The 20330-nt window shown below is 38.5% G+C and overlaps 2 protein-coding genes across 6 annotated transcripts in view; one reads left to right on the top strand and one right to left on the bottom strand.

Annotated features, from left to right (window-relative positions):
• LOC137179903 (uncharacterized) overlaps positions 1 to 20330 on the top strand; it is a 131178-nt gene that overhangs the window by 52825 nt on the left and 58023 nt on the right. The gene's annotated exons all lie outside the window — the stretch shown is intronic.
• Positions 15490 to 19615, bottom strand: pou4f2 (POU class 4 homeobox 2). 2 transcript variants are annotated; one of them, XM_067584961.1, is made up of 3 exons: positions 18452 to 19615; positions 18297 to 18355; positions 15490 to 18018 (listed from the first exon to the last, which is right to left on the bottom strand). In XM_067584961.1, the coding sequence occupies exons 1-3, from the start codon at positions 18523 to 18525 to the stop codon at positions 17057 to 17059; spliced, it is 1095 nt and encodes a 364-aa protein (XP_067441062.1). In that variant the 5' UTR covers positions 18526 to 19615; the 3' UTR covers positions 15490 to 17056. The 2 variants fall into 2 exon arrangements, with proteins under 2 accessions (XP_067441062.1, XP_067441060.1); XM_067584959.1 differs by having other exon boundaries at positions 15490 to 17989; positions 18301 to 19614.

Below are 20330 nucleotides of genomic sequence, written 5' to 3'. Positions count from 1 at the left end.
AAGATCCACCTCTGGTTACGAATTGAGCTTGGCTGTTGGTGTGTAATTGTGCTTCTATATGATACAACACATATAGCTACAACTGATACTTGTAACCCAGTGATAGACACATAATAGGGTTAGTTTTACATGTGTATTGTCTTTAAAACTGGCTGTTGAAGGGGTGTTTTGAAATTTTCTACATTAAAGTGCATTTTCAGAATTTCTATTCAATTCCCACTGAGCAAACACTTCAGTTTGTGTAGAGAGAGCTGCTGCACCTTGCACAGCAAACTCTTTTAATGGAGCATGTTGCTGGAGGCACCGTTGCTTGCTTGTGTGATATTACCATTTACCCACTGTTTTGAATTTTATTTGAATTGGGATGAAAAGATAAGGAAGAGGTGTACGCTGGCAGACACATCTTAACCCCAGTTTTTTTTCTCCTTCCACATTCTAATTTCAGACATGCCAAATGACTTGACATAATGTTTTATACTTCTGTACTTACACTTACCTTTTGGGATTTAACCTGCTTTGGGAGAGACTCTACAGTATTTCCCCAAGGATATGCATGCAGAGGGCAGAAAACATCAATCGACCATCTGACGCCTTACACATTGCAAGGCATTATCTTTGTTGATATGACAAGGTCTTGTCAAATGTTTTGAATCGTTGGAGGTGAATTGAACTAAATGAAGCATCCTCCTAAAAAATAGCTCGATTTGGATCAAATATGTTGTCAGTGTTTAAAGATGCATATACTCTATGAAGGATGAGAGAAATTTCACTTAAAAATTATCTAAGTTCATACTTACCTACATAAACATCTGTATTTAATGTGCGGTCTGTATCATTACAATTACAGCAGTTGTAAACAGGTGCTCTAAACCTTAATTTTTAGCCATGTTAGCAGCACGGCTCTAGGAATGGCAATGTCGGTCTGTTGGTTGGACAACTGGTCCACCACTTTGCTTGAGACTTATCTAATTAGCAATTGTTATCATGCCAACACACAAAACTAAGATGGTAAACAGGTTAGTATTATACCTGCTAAACGTCAGCATGTTAGCATTTTCAAACCTGTGTTGTTTAGTTCAGTTGAATCAGACTCTGGTTCGGTTTCTCCCTTGATTTATAATTGATTTGTTTGGGAAGATCTGAACATAGCAATCGTGCTTGGGTATGGACCAAGACAACCGCACCAAGACTCTTTTAGAGGAAGTGGTCTGGAGTGGTATGTGGTGGGAACGTGATCCGACCTTGATCTGACCCAACTACAAGGTGTATTCTTGGATGTGCTTTGCATACTGGGATGTAGATCAGTGGAATTAATGGTTGCTAGCCAGAGAATGAATTGAGGTCTGACTTGGATAAGCAGCAAAGTACATTACTTTCTTCAAATTAGGGCAGACAGAACCTTCCTCAGGACTTTCCTCCTATTTTTACTTTCTCGCTCCTGACCCAGACACATTTAAACAATGAGCAGAGTGACTGTTCTCATGCGGCGTTTTGTGATGGATTTTGATTCGCTTTTATTTAAAAAAAAAAATTCTGTGTAAAAAGAAATGGAAGCAAGAGTAAAACGCAACAAATTTGCCAACTCATCCACTGATTCGGACCACAGCAAATGAACTTTAGATGCCCTTAGTGCCCTTGTTATGTTACAAAGTACTGTAACTTTGGTGAAACATAGTGTTGCTCTGTTGAGCAGAATTGCCTCAGATTATAGTTTTTCAGGATAAACAAGGACTCACACTGTTATATCGTACTCTCCTGTTGGTTGATGAGCAAAAATCCAAACAAATAAAACAGCTTTTTGTGATTTACAGTTCAATATAGTCGGAACGAGATGCCTTAATTGCCCTGCATGGGAAAAGGCAGGGCCCCTGAAGCCCTTTAGGCCCTCTCCCACAATGAGACCTGCTTCCCCTATAATGAAAAGAGTTGAGCTTGTAAACTAGTGGTGGTATAATCTTTGTAAACAGATCTGTACAGATTATGTGTCAGCTCCCAGAGACAACAATGTGACTCATGGGGCCAGAGGGAATCATCTTGTTTAAACAGAATAAAGTTGTATGGTAGATTAACATTTTGCAGCAGTGTGTTCTGAGGGTCTGATATAAAAAAAAATAGAGCAGTTTCAGTTTAATGGTGTCATTACTTTGTGCAGGGTTCCAAAAAGATCCTATTCAATTTAAAGCATTGCTGGCATGGTAAACGCTTTGCAAGTAAAACTTCTTGTATAACAATAAAAACAGTTGTGCAGCTAGTTAATTACTTGTGATCTGCAGTCAGACAGTGATTAGGGAAGCACAGACCATAAATACTGTAGATGGTTTTGGGGGGAGTGTTAACAAAGCCATTGTAAATTTTACCTCAGCTCAAGCTTGGCTCCTCCCATTGTTGGGTCGTTTATTTTTTGGACAGTCTATGTCTAAATGTGGGCTCTGAACCCAGCAGCCCAAAACTATTTTTAATTCATGAATTATAATAGTTTATAATGATCTACAAATTGCAATTAAACTCACTGAAATTGAAATTGAACATCTGAAATTTTGGCAACAAGCAATTTTTGTGCCGCATATTGGAAATAATGTGCATAATAATTGGACACACCTTCCCATCCACTTGAATGAGAAAGTCTATCCAAACTTAAATATACTGGTAGTGTATATTCAGTGACAGTACAGCACTAATACTATTGTAAAGCAGGAAATATTGGGATGATGCAAGCCCAAGAGTAAGAGCCACATACTGATTACAATTTAAAAGCTGGCAATAAACTCAGGTAAAAAAAAAAATCATATTTCTTGCTCAGCCAAATTATTCATAAAAATGTAGTACATTATTTTCCAAATGACACCCCATCAGTGACAAAAAATAGATTTTGGACGATTCTGCATAACCACAGATTACGTTCAGTGACAATGTTTTTTTAATGTTCAGTGCCAACATTTTTAGATTTGTATCTCACTGTCTGCACAAAATATGGTTTGGTTAAAGTGAGGAGAAGATTACATTAATATAAGTGAACACAAATTGTTGAATTGTAACAAGAAGTGAACTGCAGTCCTCTGCATGAAAATCAGGTTTGCTCCGACCCTTCTCTAAATAAAATATGCACTATTTACTTTATGTATGGCAGTGAATGTTGGCACTGGACGTAAACCGTTTGCTGCAGAATCTTACAATATAAATGTAATTCTTAGGATACCGGGCAACAGACATGACAATTACCTGTGTGACAGCATCTTGGTTTGGTTTTGTTGGTGTCTCTGTTCTGTTGGTGTGTCATTGTGCCCAAGCAAAGTGTTTCCATATCACTGCATGCAAGTTATTCTTTGTTTTCTGTCAATCACTTGTCACCCTACAGGAAGAAATCAATGTTATGTATTTCAGGAAATAATCCCTTAAAGCCACATGGCCCCACAAATCTTAATAACCATATACATGTATATCTTCTTTGCATATCTTTGTTCATTTGTACACTGTAATGTCTATCGAAACACATAAAATTTGGGCTGCATCTCAAAATGTTTAAAAAAAAGTTAAACACATAGCTAGAAGTGAATTGAGTATATTGATATTGGTGGTCTCCTTTAAGGCTGCCCAAACTATCCAGACTAGAATCTTGATGGACGTAGGTGAATTCTTGGTCCTTGAACAGTAAATGTACTTGAAACATAAGGACATCAAAAAAGACCTTTCCAAGGACACATACTGTATCTACAGGTAAAAAGGTAAAAAAAAAAAAAAAAAGCTGTTTTGAATTTAAGTATTAAAATGAACTGTGCGTGAGACCTTAATGAGACAGAAAAAAAAATCACACAAGGTCGTCTTCCGTAAGAACAGAAATTCCATCCCTGTGGGGCAGAAAAGACAGAACTTTTTGTTTTAGCAAACTGCCCATCAAATAAGCATAATTACCATCAGAATTCATACGGTGTTCTGAGACTCCTGAAGGCAAGCGGCCCCACTCAAATTAGCAGCTCTGATAAATCACCATTAATTAGCTAATAAAAGCCAGCAGGTGGTTCGGAGCCCAAAGACATTCCCTGGTTGTCTGAATTATGTATATTACAGCAGTGCACTGATAAAGTAAATGAGTAGGGGGAACAACAGATAGGAGTTCTGGAGGGCCCTCATGTAGGTATAATGCTCCAATCAAATCTCCTGCAATTCCACCCACAGGAATACAAGTGGCTCTGACCCCCACTCAAATCACATAACACTTTGGCTCTGGTGTGAGGCATATTTATACATGGATTATGTATGCAGAATGCAAAGTTTGCCTTAGCCCACCCCTGAATAAAGAGCTTGTAAAGATGTTACACTTTGATTATAGAAACATAAGGCAATTATTTGTAGAAGTGAGAAATGTGGATTGATTGAGGCATGATGACCTCTCTGCATCGGGCTGACAAGGGCAGCATGTATTCTTGATCATCTTCATAATCATACGTATGGGGAAAAACCCAAATATGTAGAAATGATTAATTAATGTGTACTCACTCTTTAAGTATCAAGCATACAACATGATAATTAGCATAATATATAAACAGTTTTGACATTATGAGCACAATAATGCAGATGAAATCCTCATCAAATGTTTTACTCTTTTACAGTCGTATTTACAACCTTTTTATATGCATGTATTTAGGCTTCATAGCACATGCATTTAAGACTTCAACTAAAGAACTAAAACAAGGTGAATAAGAAAACATGACAAGCATGCTTTTCAGTTTCATATGAATTGCTAAATGAGACTAACATTGTAAATGGATGGAAGAAAAAAATGACTTTAAGGTGCTCTGTGGAGTTTTCTTGTAAACAAATACATTTATGTTTACTTTCAGTATTTCTCACCAAAACACATTCTGTGAAGCCTACATAACTAATTTGACGAACGCATTTCCTTCCTCATAAAACATTTGCAAAGCCGATTTTTTTAAAAATTTTTAATAATTAAAAATGGTGCATTGTTTACCTCCACGTTTGCTTGCTAGCAGTCGTCTTCTTCTTCACTGACTTTGCTAGCTCATTGCTATGCTTTTTTGTGCTTTGCTGCCTCCAACTGTCAATCAGTAGAATAGTGTGAAACAATTGGCAGGAATGTATATCGTATCGTTCACAAACTTGTCCATATGCATCCTCATGTGTGTGCATAATGTAAACAAAACACTGACCCACTCATAAAAACCTTGCTCATTGGCGCTCCTACTGGTCAAAAACTCCACAGGGTACCTTTAAGTTTAGAAATGGGGACTATATCTGAGTATAAAAGTACATAAAAATGTAAATACTCTTATTAGTATTTTCTTAAAAATGACAATTACTATAGTAGTAGATTTGTAGATTCACTGTGTAGACTTTTATTACCTATACAAAACAACAACAATAGTCACACCACTTACCTTTGCAGTGGGTGTAGCTCAAGCACCCACTTCATATAATCCCTGTGAAGCATCATTAGCCTCAGTCGGGGTTAAAAGAGGTTAAATCAACACGTAATAGCTGCTTGAATAGGTGGTTAGCATCAAGATATGATGATGCTTGTTAATATGTGTATAGTTAATGTAAGACATTATGTTTTAGTGCAGTTTGATGAAGTGCATTTTTTGCAAATTAATATTACATATAATTACCCATCTAACTCAGAAAAATCCTGCCACAACCAAGTTTCTCTGTCAGCAGACACACTCAGAAATCTAGTTTGCTTCTTTCCTCCTTGGGTAAATGAGCTCTTTTCTCTGGGTTAGATGTCCTGAGGCAGCCACTTGGCAGAGGGTGAAAGAAATGGCAAAAAGGCATCCACACAAGTGGGACATGGGAGCAGATGGGACACTGATTGCAGTGTTGTTTACAGCTGTTGAGGTCCTTCCACACTGCTATATAGAGGTCAGAAACTATGTCTGTCTGCCACATTTCACAGCACAGCCACTGAGATACACAGGCATCTCCCAGGCACAGCTCACTGTCAATATTAGCAATTTTAAAGAAACATGTTGATGGAATATAGTTTGGGTTTTTCAGAAACAGGCTTATTTTTGGGGATGATTTTGATTCTTTCCGCCAATATCAGATTTATTTTCCTCCAAATGTTCTCACAGAAACATACACTTGCTCAGACTTTCAGTGAGGAGGGAATAAAAAGGACAGCAGAGAGTGAGAAGGAGAGAGTAACTGGGAGGAAAGCCATCCAACACAAAGGTCTTTGACGATCGTTAACATTTCTTTATGTTCGCATTGAATCACTTTATATGGTTTTACCAGGGACGTTGCCCATTCAGGATTGCTCCATCAGGGTTCTGACTATAGTCTGTATCTCAAGCAATAATAGCCCAGAGCGGCAGGTGAAATATATCCAAAGTAATCAACCTTTTGCAAAGGCACCTCAGAAGCACACATTTCAACAGTGGTGTGTAATCTAATATAGTGGGTGGCATCAACTTGCTATGCTGAGATATTACTTCCAGCAGAGTATTTGCATGGCAAGATCATGTAACTTTAGTCAAAGGCAATAGAAATGCTCTATCCCTCTCCTTTCAATCACAGTAATTGACACAGTGCCTGAAACGTGGACTTACTGGTCAAGCAAAATTATGTTGAGCTTTTTTGAAAGATATTTTGGTTGGTTGTCATTTTTTACATAATATGTACTCTGTAATAATTTCAATAAAATGAACTCAAAGAAATATTGAAGGAAATGCCTTTCTATCTATACATACTGCATACTTGTATGAAGTCTGTGGCTTTTTGGTAGCAGTCCTTAGATGCGAATATCTGTCTGAAAATCTTCTGATGGTTCATTTCCAGCAAGATTGGCAGCTAACCCAGGATAAGACCATTAACGGCTGCCTTCAAGTGCTGTCAGAAATATGGCAATGATTTTAGTACACACAAACAAAATAACAAATCATGAGTGTGAGACTGAAAAATACTGGAAATTTTCTGCAAGACCTGAGAGGCTGAAGTATAATTTTAAGGAGATGTAATTCCTATGATGCTATTTTGCATTCTCTGCTTTTGCTACTATTTTCACTTCTTGTTTAAGCCTTACTTTAAATATCTTTTTTTTTCTTTGAAAAAGTGGATTACGTCATTATTTACATGCATGACGTTAATTTTCTCTTCTGTATTCTTCTGCTTAAATGAAAACAGTTGCTTAAAAACTTACCGTTGTGTCCATTTTGCTTTGCATTTTTAAACTAATAGTTGGGTGATTTGACATTAAGAGATATTTCTATACAGTTCCTACAGAGGTATCTATCCCTTTAATACCACTACAAATTAGTGAGCATTATCGCATCAATTTAATGACGTACCTTGATTTGTCAGGTATTTAATTTACTGGATGAGCCAAAAATAGACACTTCTAACCAGTCTGATTATTTTATCTATAAAAGGTTTCTAAATTGAATTTCCAAAAACATATTATTAATGATCAGTGTAGTGATACAAATTACCTGTGCTGTGATAGAATTTTTTATCCATATTGCCCACCCATACTATACCATTTTAACAACTGTCAGGTGTATTTACAACTTAAGATTTTGGAAGTAGGAACTTGTAAAGAGTCGCTTAAAGGCAGCTTTAGACAGAGTTGTAATGAACACAGACAGGACCGATAACGTACACATGTCGGGGGGAAAAAAACTGTCAAGATGGCAAAGCTGATAGCAATTACAACCATCTGACATTAATTAAGTGTATCATACATTTGTAACATTAATGTCCCACTTCTACACTATTCATGTAGTATGTGTATAAAGTGCTGAGTGTAGTGTAGTGATTTGTGGCTGACACAAACTGAGGAACATAAAAGAGAGATGAACAGACATAAAGCACCGCGTGTGGGAGGCTCGGGAAACTTATAGAGGGTCTCATTAACCAGGTGAGATCCAAAGTGTGTAAAACAGTCTAATGGGATACTGAGTGTGTGTGATTTTTTTTTGCTTCCGTGGAGTTCATACCAACCATGTTGACTATTTTTCGAATACCTCAATGAGTTGTGGTCACTCTGAATAACGGGAAGCTTTCCTAGAATCATCATCGCTGAGATATGATCGTTATCGCACATGATACCAGACATCATTTCACTGTTTTCAATTTTTTTTTGAAAACAGTGTTTTGAATGAAAGCAACCATACCAAGAGCACAAAAACAAAGTAGACAACGTGACATGTTCATTTATGATGATAAACTTTAAAAATACCTTTTCTCTTGAATTGACGGGCATGAAAACGAAAATAAAATACAACAAAGTGTCATATCAACTTCGAGATTTATATTTCAGAATGAATACCATTTTATTTGAAAAGTCAGTATTCATGCTGATTTGCCATCCTGATCCTCATGCCTGTGACTTACTGGAATTCCCCTGGAAACCCAGAATAAAGACGGATTCATTTCATTCCCAAAAGTTGGCTAATTTATTAATGTCTCCTGTTGTTAAATATGATGGCGTTCTAGTAGTTAATGTATTTTTAATAATGCAAATATTTTAATTAGCCCAACCCCCTCTCCATGCATGTAATCTCAAGTGTATAATGTTTAGTGTTGATGTTTGCTGCCTCCACACACTCTTCTCCTCTTTTTCATCAAATATCTGTCTCAGATTCATCTTATTTTCACTATATTTTCCTTTAAACAAACAAATAAGTAAATAAATTCCTCCTCAAAAAGTATTCCCTTATTGTTTGACAGAAACTTTAAAAAAATGACAGTCCAAAACATAAATAGATTATCAACGGAGGCCATCAAGAAGGCGGTGAATTAACAGTGTATCTGTAGGGGTGTGTTTACTGAATCATACTGTTTAATAAAAGCATATTGTTTTGATATGGTACACTGTATAATGTGCACGCATTACGTAATGCTTTAGATAATCTGAACACACCATAGTTGTGTTTGGGGTTTGAGAGTGTGTGTGTGTGTCTGTGCGTGTGTGTGTGTGTGTTCTTATTGGTGCTTTGAGATGCATAGCCATTGAGGCCATAATTTAGTCCATTATGTCCTCTGGTTTGCAGTCATAGCCTCGGGCCTCTGGCACTGAACGTTGTGTCATTTGCTACCAACTGGGTTTTTGATGAGAGTGTGTGACCTAGACGCCTCATCCCTCACCACTGTCTCATTCCCTTTATTTACATCTGTCTTTAGCATTCTAATTACTCTCTTTATTGCTTTAGCCTGGAGGAATCTGTTATACTGGAAGAAAAAAAAAAAAGGACTAAGGACACTGGAGTTTTAACCAATAATAAAGCAGCATAACTCCCATTACCCATAGGCAAAGATTGGGCCTGTGAGGGTCTCCTGTTATGGGCTGTGGGCAAGAAAGACTTCTCAGTCGAGCGTGTATATGCAGTGGTCCATTTGCTTTACTGATGTGTGAATTTCAAAACAATTTGCTTTCACTCCAAAGGCTTCCGCAGTCAAAAGAGAATTGTTTTTTCTGATAATACTCAGTTTTATATGTCTCTGGTGTTGTGATCATATTGTAAATAAATATTTAATTGGACTTTGTCAGTTGATAGACTAAATGTATTTAGTGTTTACACTTTGAGATAAATTTCCTGCACTGAAACTGTGAAATTTGTCTTTCAGTTTCCAATCATACCAGAAGGATACACATACATAGTAAGTTGTCCACACTTAATCCATTTTTTTGGACAATGTAAATGCAAAAAAAAAAAACCCTTTTAAATGTTCTGTCCCTTCCCACAGAATTTTATGAAATAGCAAGAACAGGCACAGCAGTCTTTAATGAGCTCTCAACTTTAAAGACTTGAAGGATATTAACAAGCTGCTTGACAAATGGTGCTTAGAAGCACATTAAAGACGCAGCTAATGGTGCGCATAATGACGGCTAATTTTCGATCAGATATAAATTAGAGCCCCCAACAGTTATTTGCCTTAAGGACTTTATGTAAATGATTCTGTTCTGTATAAACTGAAAACTGAGAGAGGGTGAGTGAGTGAGAGAGAGAGAAAGAGAGAGAGAGAGACTAGCACTCCTTGTGGGTATGATTAATAGATCTGCAACAGAGCGCGGCTGTCAAAGCCCAATGAACACACATCCACTAGACAGCTCTACCACCTTCTCATTAAGGTCCAATCTCTACGAGGTCTACAACTTACTCATTCGGAACACCAAAACAGCCTCTGAGAACGAGCGAGTCTAACACTCGTCGGTTGAGATGGTTGCAAAAAGAAGATCAGGTGAAAAGGGAGGCGAGGAGGAGACCTAGCTGTTCATAAACGTGTATACCCATCCAGTGTTGTTAAATATTTGATAGCTGAAGGCACTTTGATGCCATCAATTTGCACATTAGGTCATAATACGCAACTGAGTACACATGGTGTGACTGAATTAAATTATGAACACATTTAGTTAATCGCTTATATATTCATTCATATATTCAGATCTGCCATTCTCATGTCAAAGGTCCCGGTCCATGTCTGTGTTTTGTTTCCACAATAAACAGGATTGACCCAAGTTACAAATCACATCACAAGGGAGAACACAATCCTACTGTTTTTTTAAATATAGCATGTTAACCCAAGATTTCATGAGCACAAGGTTTGTTTTGTTTTGTTTTTTTTTACAAACTTATCTTGCATTAACTACTTTTTGCTGAAAAATCTCAACCAAGCTTCAACTGAATGCGTTTCCATAAATTGTGACCTTAGCACTGCTGTATTCACGAACTGTATGTAAAGTTGTTAAACAACATTATTTTGGACATTAAAGGAAGATGAAGATGAAAAAAAAAAACAACAACTTTACGTACATTGCTCAGATGATTCTGAGAATGTTTGAAACACTTTGTAGTCGTTAAATTTGTGAAGATGAATACTGTTTATTAATTCATGTGGTCTTCAGAAAGCTTGAAAGACTATTTTGAGGAATGTTTCATGGTCAAAAGAAATGAATGCCACATGATTAAAGCACCTAAGTTATGTAGTTTTATTTTATTTTTGTTCACATTCACATATAGGTTTTGGAGTCTTGATAATAACCTGCATGTACTGAGTTTTTTTTTTTGACAATGAAAGTTGAAAGAGCAAATAATACATGTAAAGATTGAAAATCGCTCATGCGAAGAAGAGTTTGTCCCTTTTTGAACCTCCTTGTTCATTCATCTGAGAAGTTTGGAGATCTCACCGGAGTTATTTCTGTCTTTTTTTGCCAGTGCGTTACAAAATTGACTAAATGTGAGACATGTGGCTCAAAACAAAATTATGTCACCAATATTTCTTGTCTGCATGGGCATTGAAGTACAGTGAAGGTTTTTAACTATTACTCCTCACACGCCTCTAGCTGTGAGAAAAAGTACTGCAGATGGTTCATAATTTGGGGGGGCGGGGGAGGGAGGTCAGTTTTATTTTTTACAGTGTACAGAAATATTTGTAATGAAAATGAACTTGATTGCAGTGTAATGGATCACAGCCCATAACTAGATTACTTCTTTAAAAATTAGGCTTATTGAATGAGTTACAATTATCTATCGATATTGATTAAAACTCATCGGCATCCAAATTGCAAAATTTACTGAACACACACAATCTGAGATAATATCTAAAACATGCTCACATTTGACTTATATCGCAACAATATAGCTCAGCTATAGACCGTATTTCCCCTCAAGCAAAAACATTTGAATGTTCATTTAGATTCATGTCGAAAACTAAAAATCACACAACGGTACCAACTGTATGGACAATAAAGAACAATTTACAAAACCAATAATTAGAATGTTGAATTTTAAAGAAATTAAACAATCGTTTATGTTTCAATGAATAACAAAATGTATCAAAGAGATGCAAAGGCGCATAGGGGCAAAGGTAGAAACATGGTTTTGCATCCAAATCATTATTTTGGTGGCAGCCACATGTCAGGGGTGAGTGTGCATGGCCCCCCTCTAATCACGCCCCTGAGCTATTTTAGTTATGAAGGCTGTGAAGGTTTCCATGGCATTAAATTAAGAGGGACTTTTTCTTTTGGTCAAATCCCATTTCTGATTTGTAATGAAATGTTGAAAATTGAGTATCTCTTAATGTCTTCTTTTTTATTTGACGCAAGGAAAGTATAAATAAAAAGCTTGCATTTTATTTCTTACGTAGGAAAAAAATGACCTGACTTTAAATAAATGCAGTCTGTTTAAATACATCGATCTCATAAATGTTTAATAAAGAACGAACTCGTTTCTGCGCATGTCTGGGCAGCATCCAATGTTTGGAATACATTTCTTTCTTTAGATTTTAAATGAAAGGTTTTGTTAGTGTCCGGCCTTTTCCTAAAATTGTTGGCTATTTCTAGAGTTAAATGCAAAATAACTTTTTGGGCATCTGATTCCACAGATTTTTTTTTTCCTTGCTATTGTCACATAGACCTACAGATAAAAAAAAGAAAGCTTTGCCTTGTCAATTCAATATGCAGTAGCTATTCTTATAATTCGAGGCTTGTCACGTCTTAAAACTTTTATCTCCCTTTCAGGCTGCAACTTTTTTTTTTTTACTCCATTATAAACCCATGTGACAAACAGCACAGTCACCGGTCACGTGATTTAATTTATGATGCATGTCTTCGATCAGTATAAAAAGTGAGGAATTTAAAATGGTTTCCATTGGTCAAATGAAAGATACAGTATTTGAAAAAAAAAAAAAAAAAAAAGTATGCCTACCCCTGGCATCAACTCGCCTGTTTATGACTGTGCGCGTGGCTCGTAAGTGTGCGCGCGTGCGATTATATTAGAGAGCGCGAGAGGAGAGAGAGAGAGAGAGGGAGAGAGAGAGAGAGATGGAGCTGTTTCATTGGCAGATACAGTGGCTTTCCCTCCTTTGCATGCCATCCTAGATCAAATAGTATCCCACCAAGCTCCTTCTAGCCATCCAATGCAGCCCCATCGATTAGTTTCTGGAAAACACTTAACAAACTAATGACTATTGATGGCTGATTAATATTGCATCAACAACAACTGATTGGCGACAGTATCAAATGGCGATTGCCGCTTCACATTCAAGCAGCCATCTGACGTGGTGTTGCACAATATTTTTTTTGGCGGTGCAAAAAGGAGCCAACAGATGATAAATAAAGGGCTATACAGCGGATAGCGCGTTCAATTTATGGCTTGCAGTTCGAGAGCAGTCGCGTCTTTGAAGGCAGACACTTGGCGTAAATGTACAGTTAAAATATTCTACTCTCAGGTCCCCAGGCGGAGCTCCGACAGTCCCTGGCTTCATTAAATTTTCATCAGTATCCCTGTGAAAGGGGGGAAATGTTCAGGGGAAAGAGAAAAATAAAACAGAGGGCGTAATTATAACAAAAGGAAACAGCGCTGCCCTTTTCGTTTTGTAGAAAGCTCCCACAGTGTGTGTCTCTCTGTGTATACGTTTCAATGTATGGAGCTACACATGCAGAATGGTCTGAGCAGATGTGTCTGTGGCTTTAAGGTAAACTGTTTGGTTCACAGATTTATTATATTTTTTAAACAAAAAAAAAAGAAAGAAAAAAAAAGACCTTCGATTTTCTTCATTGTGCTGAGGCCTTTTCGCTTCGTGTGTGTGTGTGTGTGTGTGTGTGTGTGTTTTCAGTGCTGGGGATTGATTCGCTATCAAAGAATCTAGATCGATTTTCTCCCAATATGTGAAAGTGAAAACAGGCAGCAGTCTGGATGAGTAGCTGCCTGCCTGTTTGTTTGTCTGTCTGTCTGTCTGTCTGTGCAGAGCTTGTCAAGCAGCAGCGAGGCTCACTGCATAAAGTTAATTTCAATTCCCGATGAGACACTCACTCGACAGCCCTCCCTGACCAGCGGTAATTAACAGGGATAGCTAATGACTACTTAACTCGCTCTTCATAATTATCTGGTTTTCATAATTCGATGTGTAATTTAATAATTCGCTCTTATTAACGTATTAAGTGAATGGCTCATTTAGGGGAAATTAGAAGCACTCACCAGGAGCATCTTTTAATTGATGAACCATCATCGCTGTCTCATTAATAAGGGTCGTTTTGATACTCTTAATTTGTCACGAGGATGGCGGGCGAACATGTTTGGTTTATGGATCAGCTTTATGAAGGCGGAAGAGCCGTTTTATTAAAGGGTTTAGTTGGATAAATATTGAGGAAAGCTACAGTATGTGTGGCACATTTGAATCAATTAAGGTATTTATAAATTAAAATTAAAAAAAATATATTTTACAATCTTTGGGAGAAACTTAACTGATTTTCTCGCCCTGTGACACTTTTATGAAAGCCTGGAGATGCATAAGAATTTTTCTTTTTATGTTTATTAAAAATGACAAGACCTGACACAGCATTTTTTTTAAAAGTGGAAGCTGGACTAAATATATGCTTTTAATCAGTAGTTATTTGTATGGGAAATCACCTTCCTTCCTCTTCTTGTGGTAAAATTTACCGTTGAAATCAGATTGCAATTATCAGAAACTAATCCCATGCAAATGTATTCCAGGTGCTGTAAATAATGAGTGTAAACGTGGAGGACAGGTTTCAGAAATGCTAATGTTCGGCTCGTGCAGCCTCTCAGGTATCTGTCCATGGTGCTGAAACGCTTGCTCAGCGCTCAAGCAGCCAGCCAGCCAGTCAGCCCTGAAGCCCCAAAACAGCATCTCTGCTATGGACATGACATTCAAAATTGCTCCCTCCCTTTTTTTTTTTTTTCTTTTTTTTTTTTTTTTAATCCTCCTCCTTCACATATCTAACCATAACTTCGAACCAAAGCTTTTGCTTCAAAGCCCGCATGCACGAACGAAGCATGTTTGAGTGTGTATTTAAATAGAGACGGGCACGTTGGCAGGCGAGCTGTTTTTCTGGCGGGCTGACATCTGGCAAGTCTGCGCTCCAGGGACCCATCCAGCTCTCCATAGACCCCCTGATTAGACTCTAATAGAATATTAGCATTTGCTCTCAGGTAAGGCAACAGTGAGCTGCATAAGCTGGCAGCAAGTCAGTTGAGAAGCCACGTGTGTCTTTAACATTGATGGAATAGAGAAAGAGAGAGAGAGAGAGAAAAAAGTGGCTCCTGTAAGGCCTGCTTTATGATGAGGCCTGGAGGAGGATGGTGTAATAAGAAGTTAAAGGCACAAATGCATTTTCTAATTATATTCCACATTTTCATTCTCGATATTCGTCTCTAGTATCACCCAGACAGTGAGAGAACAGATTGGGTATGGGGGGGTTGGGGAGTGGGTTGTTGGTGGTGTCTTGCTCATAGGCACTGGCTTTTTCTAAAAATCAAACCTGACACCTCTTGGTAATGGCAAAGTCAAGTTACCTTTATAAAAAAACAAAACAACAACATGGCAATATTCGATATTGGTAGTCAAATGAGCCTAAAGAAGCCAGAAAATATCTATTTAGAAGCTGTGCAGCCCACAGCTAAACCGTTTCCCTCCTCCTCATCAATAAATAAATAGATGAATAAATAAAAGAATATTAATATGTCTGGATGAGCCACATTACACAGTGTAGTCATGGAAAACGTCCGATTAAATGTTAAAGTTTGTTCTTTAATGAAACACATATTGCAGTTCAATAATTAAATAAATTAAAATTACATGGATGTAATAAATTAATAGAATTATTTAACCAGGGAACCAAAAGCAACATACATTACAGAAATAAGTTACCTCAGCTAAAACAGCAATACAGCAAAAACCTGTACGGATATATTTATGTGCATCGACTGGTTCCAATGAAATATTTACATTGTACACGTATACTTCTATGAAGCTGTTTCTTTTCTCTTCAAGAAAAAACATTACTTAAACAAGGTGATTTTTTTAACAAGCAACGACTTCATAATGATGCGCGTATATTTATACAAATAAATAGCAGAAAACATACATAAAATAATTTAAAAAGAGAATACTATCTCATATATATCTCGATTGTACCATCTCAAACGTTAGAAGTCGTAAATTAATAAAAAAATTGGTGACTGTATATTTCACAGTCGTTTCCCTTTAACCAGAACAACACGCTTAACTTGCTGTCAGAATTTGATTTTCTCAGGCAAAACGAGGAGGGGGGGAATCCCAATAAATATATAATGAAGTAAACATGACCTCACTCAATAAATAGTTCATAAGATACCGGCCCACGCTGGATTGTAAACTTATTGCAGCTGGTAAATACAAAACAAAACATGTTATTAATTTTTTTAAATTGCGAAATTGAGTGAAATCCTTACAAGTGAGTCACTATTTGGATATTTCCCACACACTGAGGCCTAATAATAAACAACCCTACCTTTTGTCCAAACCCCGGGTATCTTTAAAATAGATCCCTGATATCTTCGACTTTGATCACACATGGTAACAAAATAAGTGGAATTAATTACACATTTAGACACAAAATGAAGTGTGTGACAAGTAAATTATTAATATACAAGGAGGGTTATTTGGCAGTAATCTAATATAGCTTTCAAGACCAAGTAGTGTGTTGTCCTCTTAATCCCCTCATGGACCCTGAATAAATGTCAGACTGCATCGTCATGAACTCGGAGGGAAATTTTTTTTAGCTTATCCTATAAGCCAAATACACTAATAGTCACCAACCAAGTGCTTTGAGTTCAACTAGCCCCCCGTTTGTTTGGAAATAACAAAGCTATTTTTCAACGGGGTATTTCTGCTCGAGGTCTAACGCCAACTATAGTCCTCATGTGAAATTAATCATAAATAAAAATGAAAGCATAGAGTCCTGTAAGTCATACTGCGTTGACATTAAAAAGGTGAAGCATAGTAAGTAGTGTGGAAACAGTGGTCTTACTTGCTCTGTCAAACGACGCTTTACTTGACTCCACATCTCCCTCTCAGCGAGTACAAGACGTGACAGTGTTGGGGGGGTGGGAGGAAAGAGAGGAAGGGAGGAGGGGGGGAGATTTTTCGACTTTTTCAGTCATTTTTCAATTTTAGGAATTTTTCGAAGTTCAAAGCACAAAGTCATCGATGATTGAAAAAAAGCTGTGAGATAGGAAATATGATACAAATCGTCTCTTAAGCAGTTCCAAGTCTTTTTCGTGGGTGGTGTTTTTTTTTTGTTTTGTTTTTTTTTTTAGACGCATGCAGAGTATTTCATTCGTTTCTGTTTCTGTCGCTGGTTGCAAAACCAGACCCGCACCACGTTCTTTTTGAGGTCCAGCTTTTCTGCGATTGCTGCGATTTTCTCCGAGGAGGGACGCGGCTGAATGGCAAAATAGGCCTCCAGTGATCTCTTCTCCGGCGCGGCTATCGACGTGCGCTTCCTCTTTTTCTCCGCGCCGTTGAACAACTCGGGTTTATTAAGTTTCTCCCTGTGTGATTTCTCGGCTTCTTCTAGCCACGCTTGCAGAATGGGCTTCAAAGCAATCATGTTGTTGTGAGAGAGCGTGAGGGACTCGAATCGGCAGATGGTGCTTTGGCTGAGGGAGCCCACCCCAGGAATCTTCAGGCTGGCTAAAGCTGACCCTACATCCGCCTGGGTAACCCCGAGTTTGATCCGTCTCTGCTTAAACCTCTCTGCGAAGGCTTCCAAGTCCCTTGGATCGGCGTCCACGTCGTTCATGCCCATGTGCGGTGGTAGCCCGTGGGCATGAGCCATGTTGATGGCTGCCTGGTGCATGTGGTTCATGCCCGCCATGTGGGCAGGGTGCGCAGGCGTGGAAACCACCGAGCCATCCGGTCCTGCCATGGCTCCTAGTGCCAGTCCCGGCGTGATGTGGTCCAGCAGGTCCCCCTCCAGTGCCTGGTGAGGCTGGTGGTGGTGGTGATGGTGGTGGTGATGGTGGTGGCCAGCCAAGGCGGACGGATGAGAAATAGGCACCGAGGAGGAGGAGGAGGAAGACGAGGTGCAGGGGAGAGTGTTCATGGTGTGGTAGGTTGCGTCCGGCTTGAAGGGACTGTGATGTGGAGGGTGGTGGTGGCTCTTGGTCTGCGAGACTATATCCACCGCCGCTAGAGCTTCAGCCCGGGCCAACAAACTCTCATCCAAGCCTCCGAATATATTGCTCTGCAATTGCAAATAGAATGCACACATAACTGTCAGCAGGGAATTCTCCCTCCACTCCTCGGTTTAAAACATTTCCAGAATGTGAAAAAAAGAAATCATAAAAAAGGAGCACACAAAACAAGACACATGCAACATCCCAGGTCATAAAAATTAATACGAAAGGCAAAGCCGACTGAATACATAAGTTGAGCAGAGGAAAAAAATATGGAGGTGTTGGGTGATTTGCTGTGCAGACATGAAAAAAACATCAAGCAAAAAAAAAGTGGGCTGTCAAAATGTGCCTTTAAGCAGTGATTATGCAGAATACGTACCGGTGGGGTTGGGAGACAGGCTCGGCGCATCGCCTCCGAGCTGCTGCCGCTGCTGCTGCTGCTGCTGATGATGGTGCTGCTGTGTCGGGAGGACGAGCAGGAGGATGAAGGTGCATTGGAAGTCAAAGTGGAGGATGAGGAGGAATGCAACGAATACTTGGGTTCGGGCAAGCTGGTGTGGGCCATAGCAAAATGCTGCTTGCTGTTCAGAGACATCATCATCATATTTGCGGGCGTCCAAGCCTCAGCAAGTTCCTTTTAATAAGTTAAGACTCCGCCTCCTCGGTCGGGAGTTGAAGCCCAATTGCTTCGCAGGAACCTCAAGTCAGTGTCGAATAAAGTGTAGGCAGAAGACGGTCGTCCAACACTGAAGTTATCACATCTATTTATTATTACTAGCGGAGGTATGGAGGTGTCTCGTCTCTTTTGCAAATGAGATATCGCAGGCACCAACACGCCATGCAACTGAGCGCAGCCGATACCGTTTCCTTTGTGGACCTGTGGCGCGATTGTTCAAAAAAAAAAAATTCTGTTTTGCTCCTTCAACTCTGCCCAACTTGTGTTATTTAAATATAATTTTTTGCCTTGGAATTTTTTTTTTTTTGTTTTTTTTGGCAGAACTCCTCATAGACGACGCCAGAAAAAAATATAAAAAAAAGTTTCTTCCCGTCTCTTAGGATTTCCAAAATACTTCAAGTTTAAAAGTGTTGTCGCTTTCGTTGACCTGCTTTGGTTTTTTGTCAAAAGTTTCCGTCTTGAAATGACCGTACGTGAGAAGTGATGGTGGTGACAGTCTCTGTACTGTACCTCTTCGACTACGTTGAATGCTGCGGGGACCCGAACTGCCTCTGCTCTGAGGCGAAGGGCAGACTGAGTCTCTCTCCGCCTCTCTCTCTCTCTCTCTCTCTCTCCTTCTCTCTCTCTCTCTCTCTCTCTCTCTCTCTCTTACACACACACACACACACCCTCTCTCTCTCTCTCTCTACAGCTCTCTCAGTCTCTCACCCTCTCACATACACACACTCTTTTCAGCTGTACCTGAAAAACCCTTTCATGATTTATTATTCTTCATTAGCCACACCACCACCACCACCACCACCACCGCTGCCGCCGCCGCCGCCGCTGGGGACTCTGCGCATGGGCAGTCTGCGACAAGGCATTTATTTCAAATGACTCTACTCCTCACCACCAACACCAACCTCGTTACCACTACTAGGTCTTCCGAAGTTCAGAGGCTTTTTTGAATTCCGATTTATTGCACCTGAAAAATTATTTTTATTGCTGAGTATTGTAAACAGAATTGAAGTGATGCTAGACAGACAAAGTGCGTCCCAGAAGGAGCAGAGATACTAAAACCATGGACAGCTCCACTCCAACCGCTTTGACAAAAGAAATCAAAGTTATTATCGTAAAGTTAGATTTTATTGCAAGTCAAGAGAAAATTATTATTTTTTTAAAAAACAGATATGTTAGCTAATAGGATTGGCAGCTGATCAAATTATATTTATATCAAAATTTAGGATTTTTTTCATGTTGTCACTTGCTATTTTTTCTACTCTGTTGCTATGACAATTTTCTTAATATTGAAAAAAACTTGTGGAAAATGTCAGAGACAAATTATTAAAATATGTGAGAAAATTATAACCTATTTTGTAATATTTTGTATTGTTTTATGAATTGTGTTTTGGGCGCAAAAATGCCATCAGTTACTTACGAAAGACGATTTTTTTAAAAAAGTGGATTTTTAAGATAATTAGCAGTATTTAATTGCAGATCTATATGCTTGTCATAGCAGGCTATTATCTTATATCTCTTCTAATTAAGCCACATCATCGGTAACATCATTAAAAGGTTTAATCACATTGTAATTAACAAGTATCTCATTTGTTTAATATGGAGACGACAATGGGATGAGATAACTGTTATGATGGAAGTAACAGTCGGAGGTTTGTTTCTGTTCTTATAGAAAACAATGCCTTTTCCTGCATTTCCTCCTCTTTCTCTCTCTACACACACACACACACACACAC

The sequence above is a fragment of the Thunnus thynnus genome, chromosome 3 (assembly GCF_963924715.1).
Source record: "Thunnus thynnus chromosome 3, fThuThy2.1, whole genome shotgun sequence".
Classification (NCBI taxonomy): Eukaryota; Metazoa; Chordata; class Actinopteri; order Scombriformes; family Scombridae; genus Thunnus; species Thunnus thynnus.
The sequence above is the reverse complement of the archived record's forward strand: the minus strand, read 5'-3'. Positions and strand labels throughout refer to the sequence as shown.

What these genes read in the sequence shown, in the direction of transcription:
- pou4f2 (XM_067584959.1), bottom strand. Translation starts at nt 18,525, where the DNA reads ATGATGATGATGTCTCTGAACAGCAAGCAGCATTTTGCTATGGCCCAC. An exon ending in CCTGTCTCCCAACCCCACCG is followed by an intron (nt 17,990 to 18,300) that starts GTACGTATTCTG and finishes TTGCAATTGCAG; the next exon opens with AGCAATATATTCGGAGGCTT.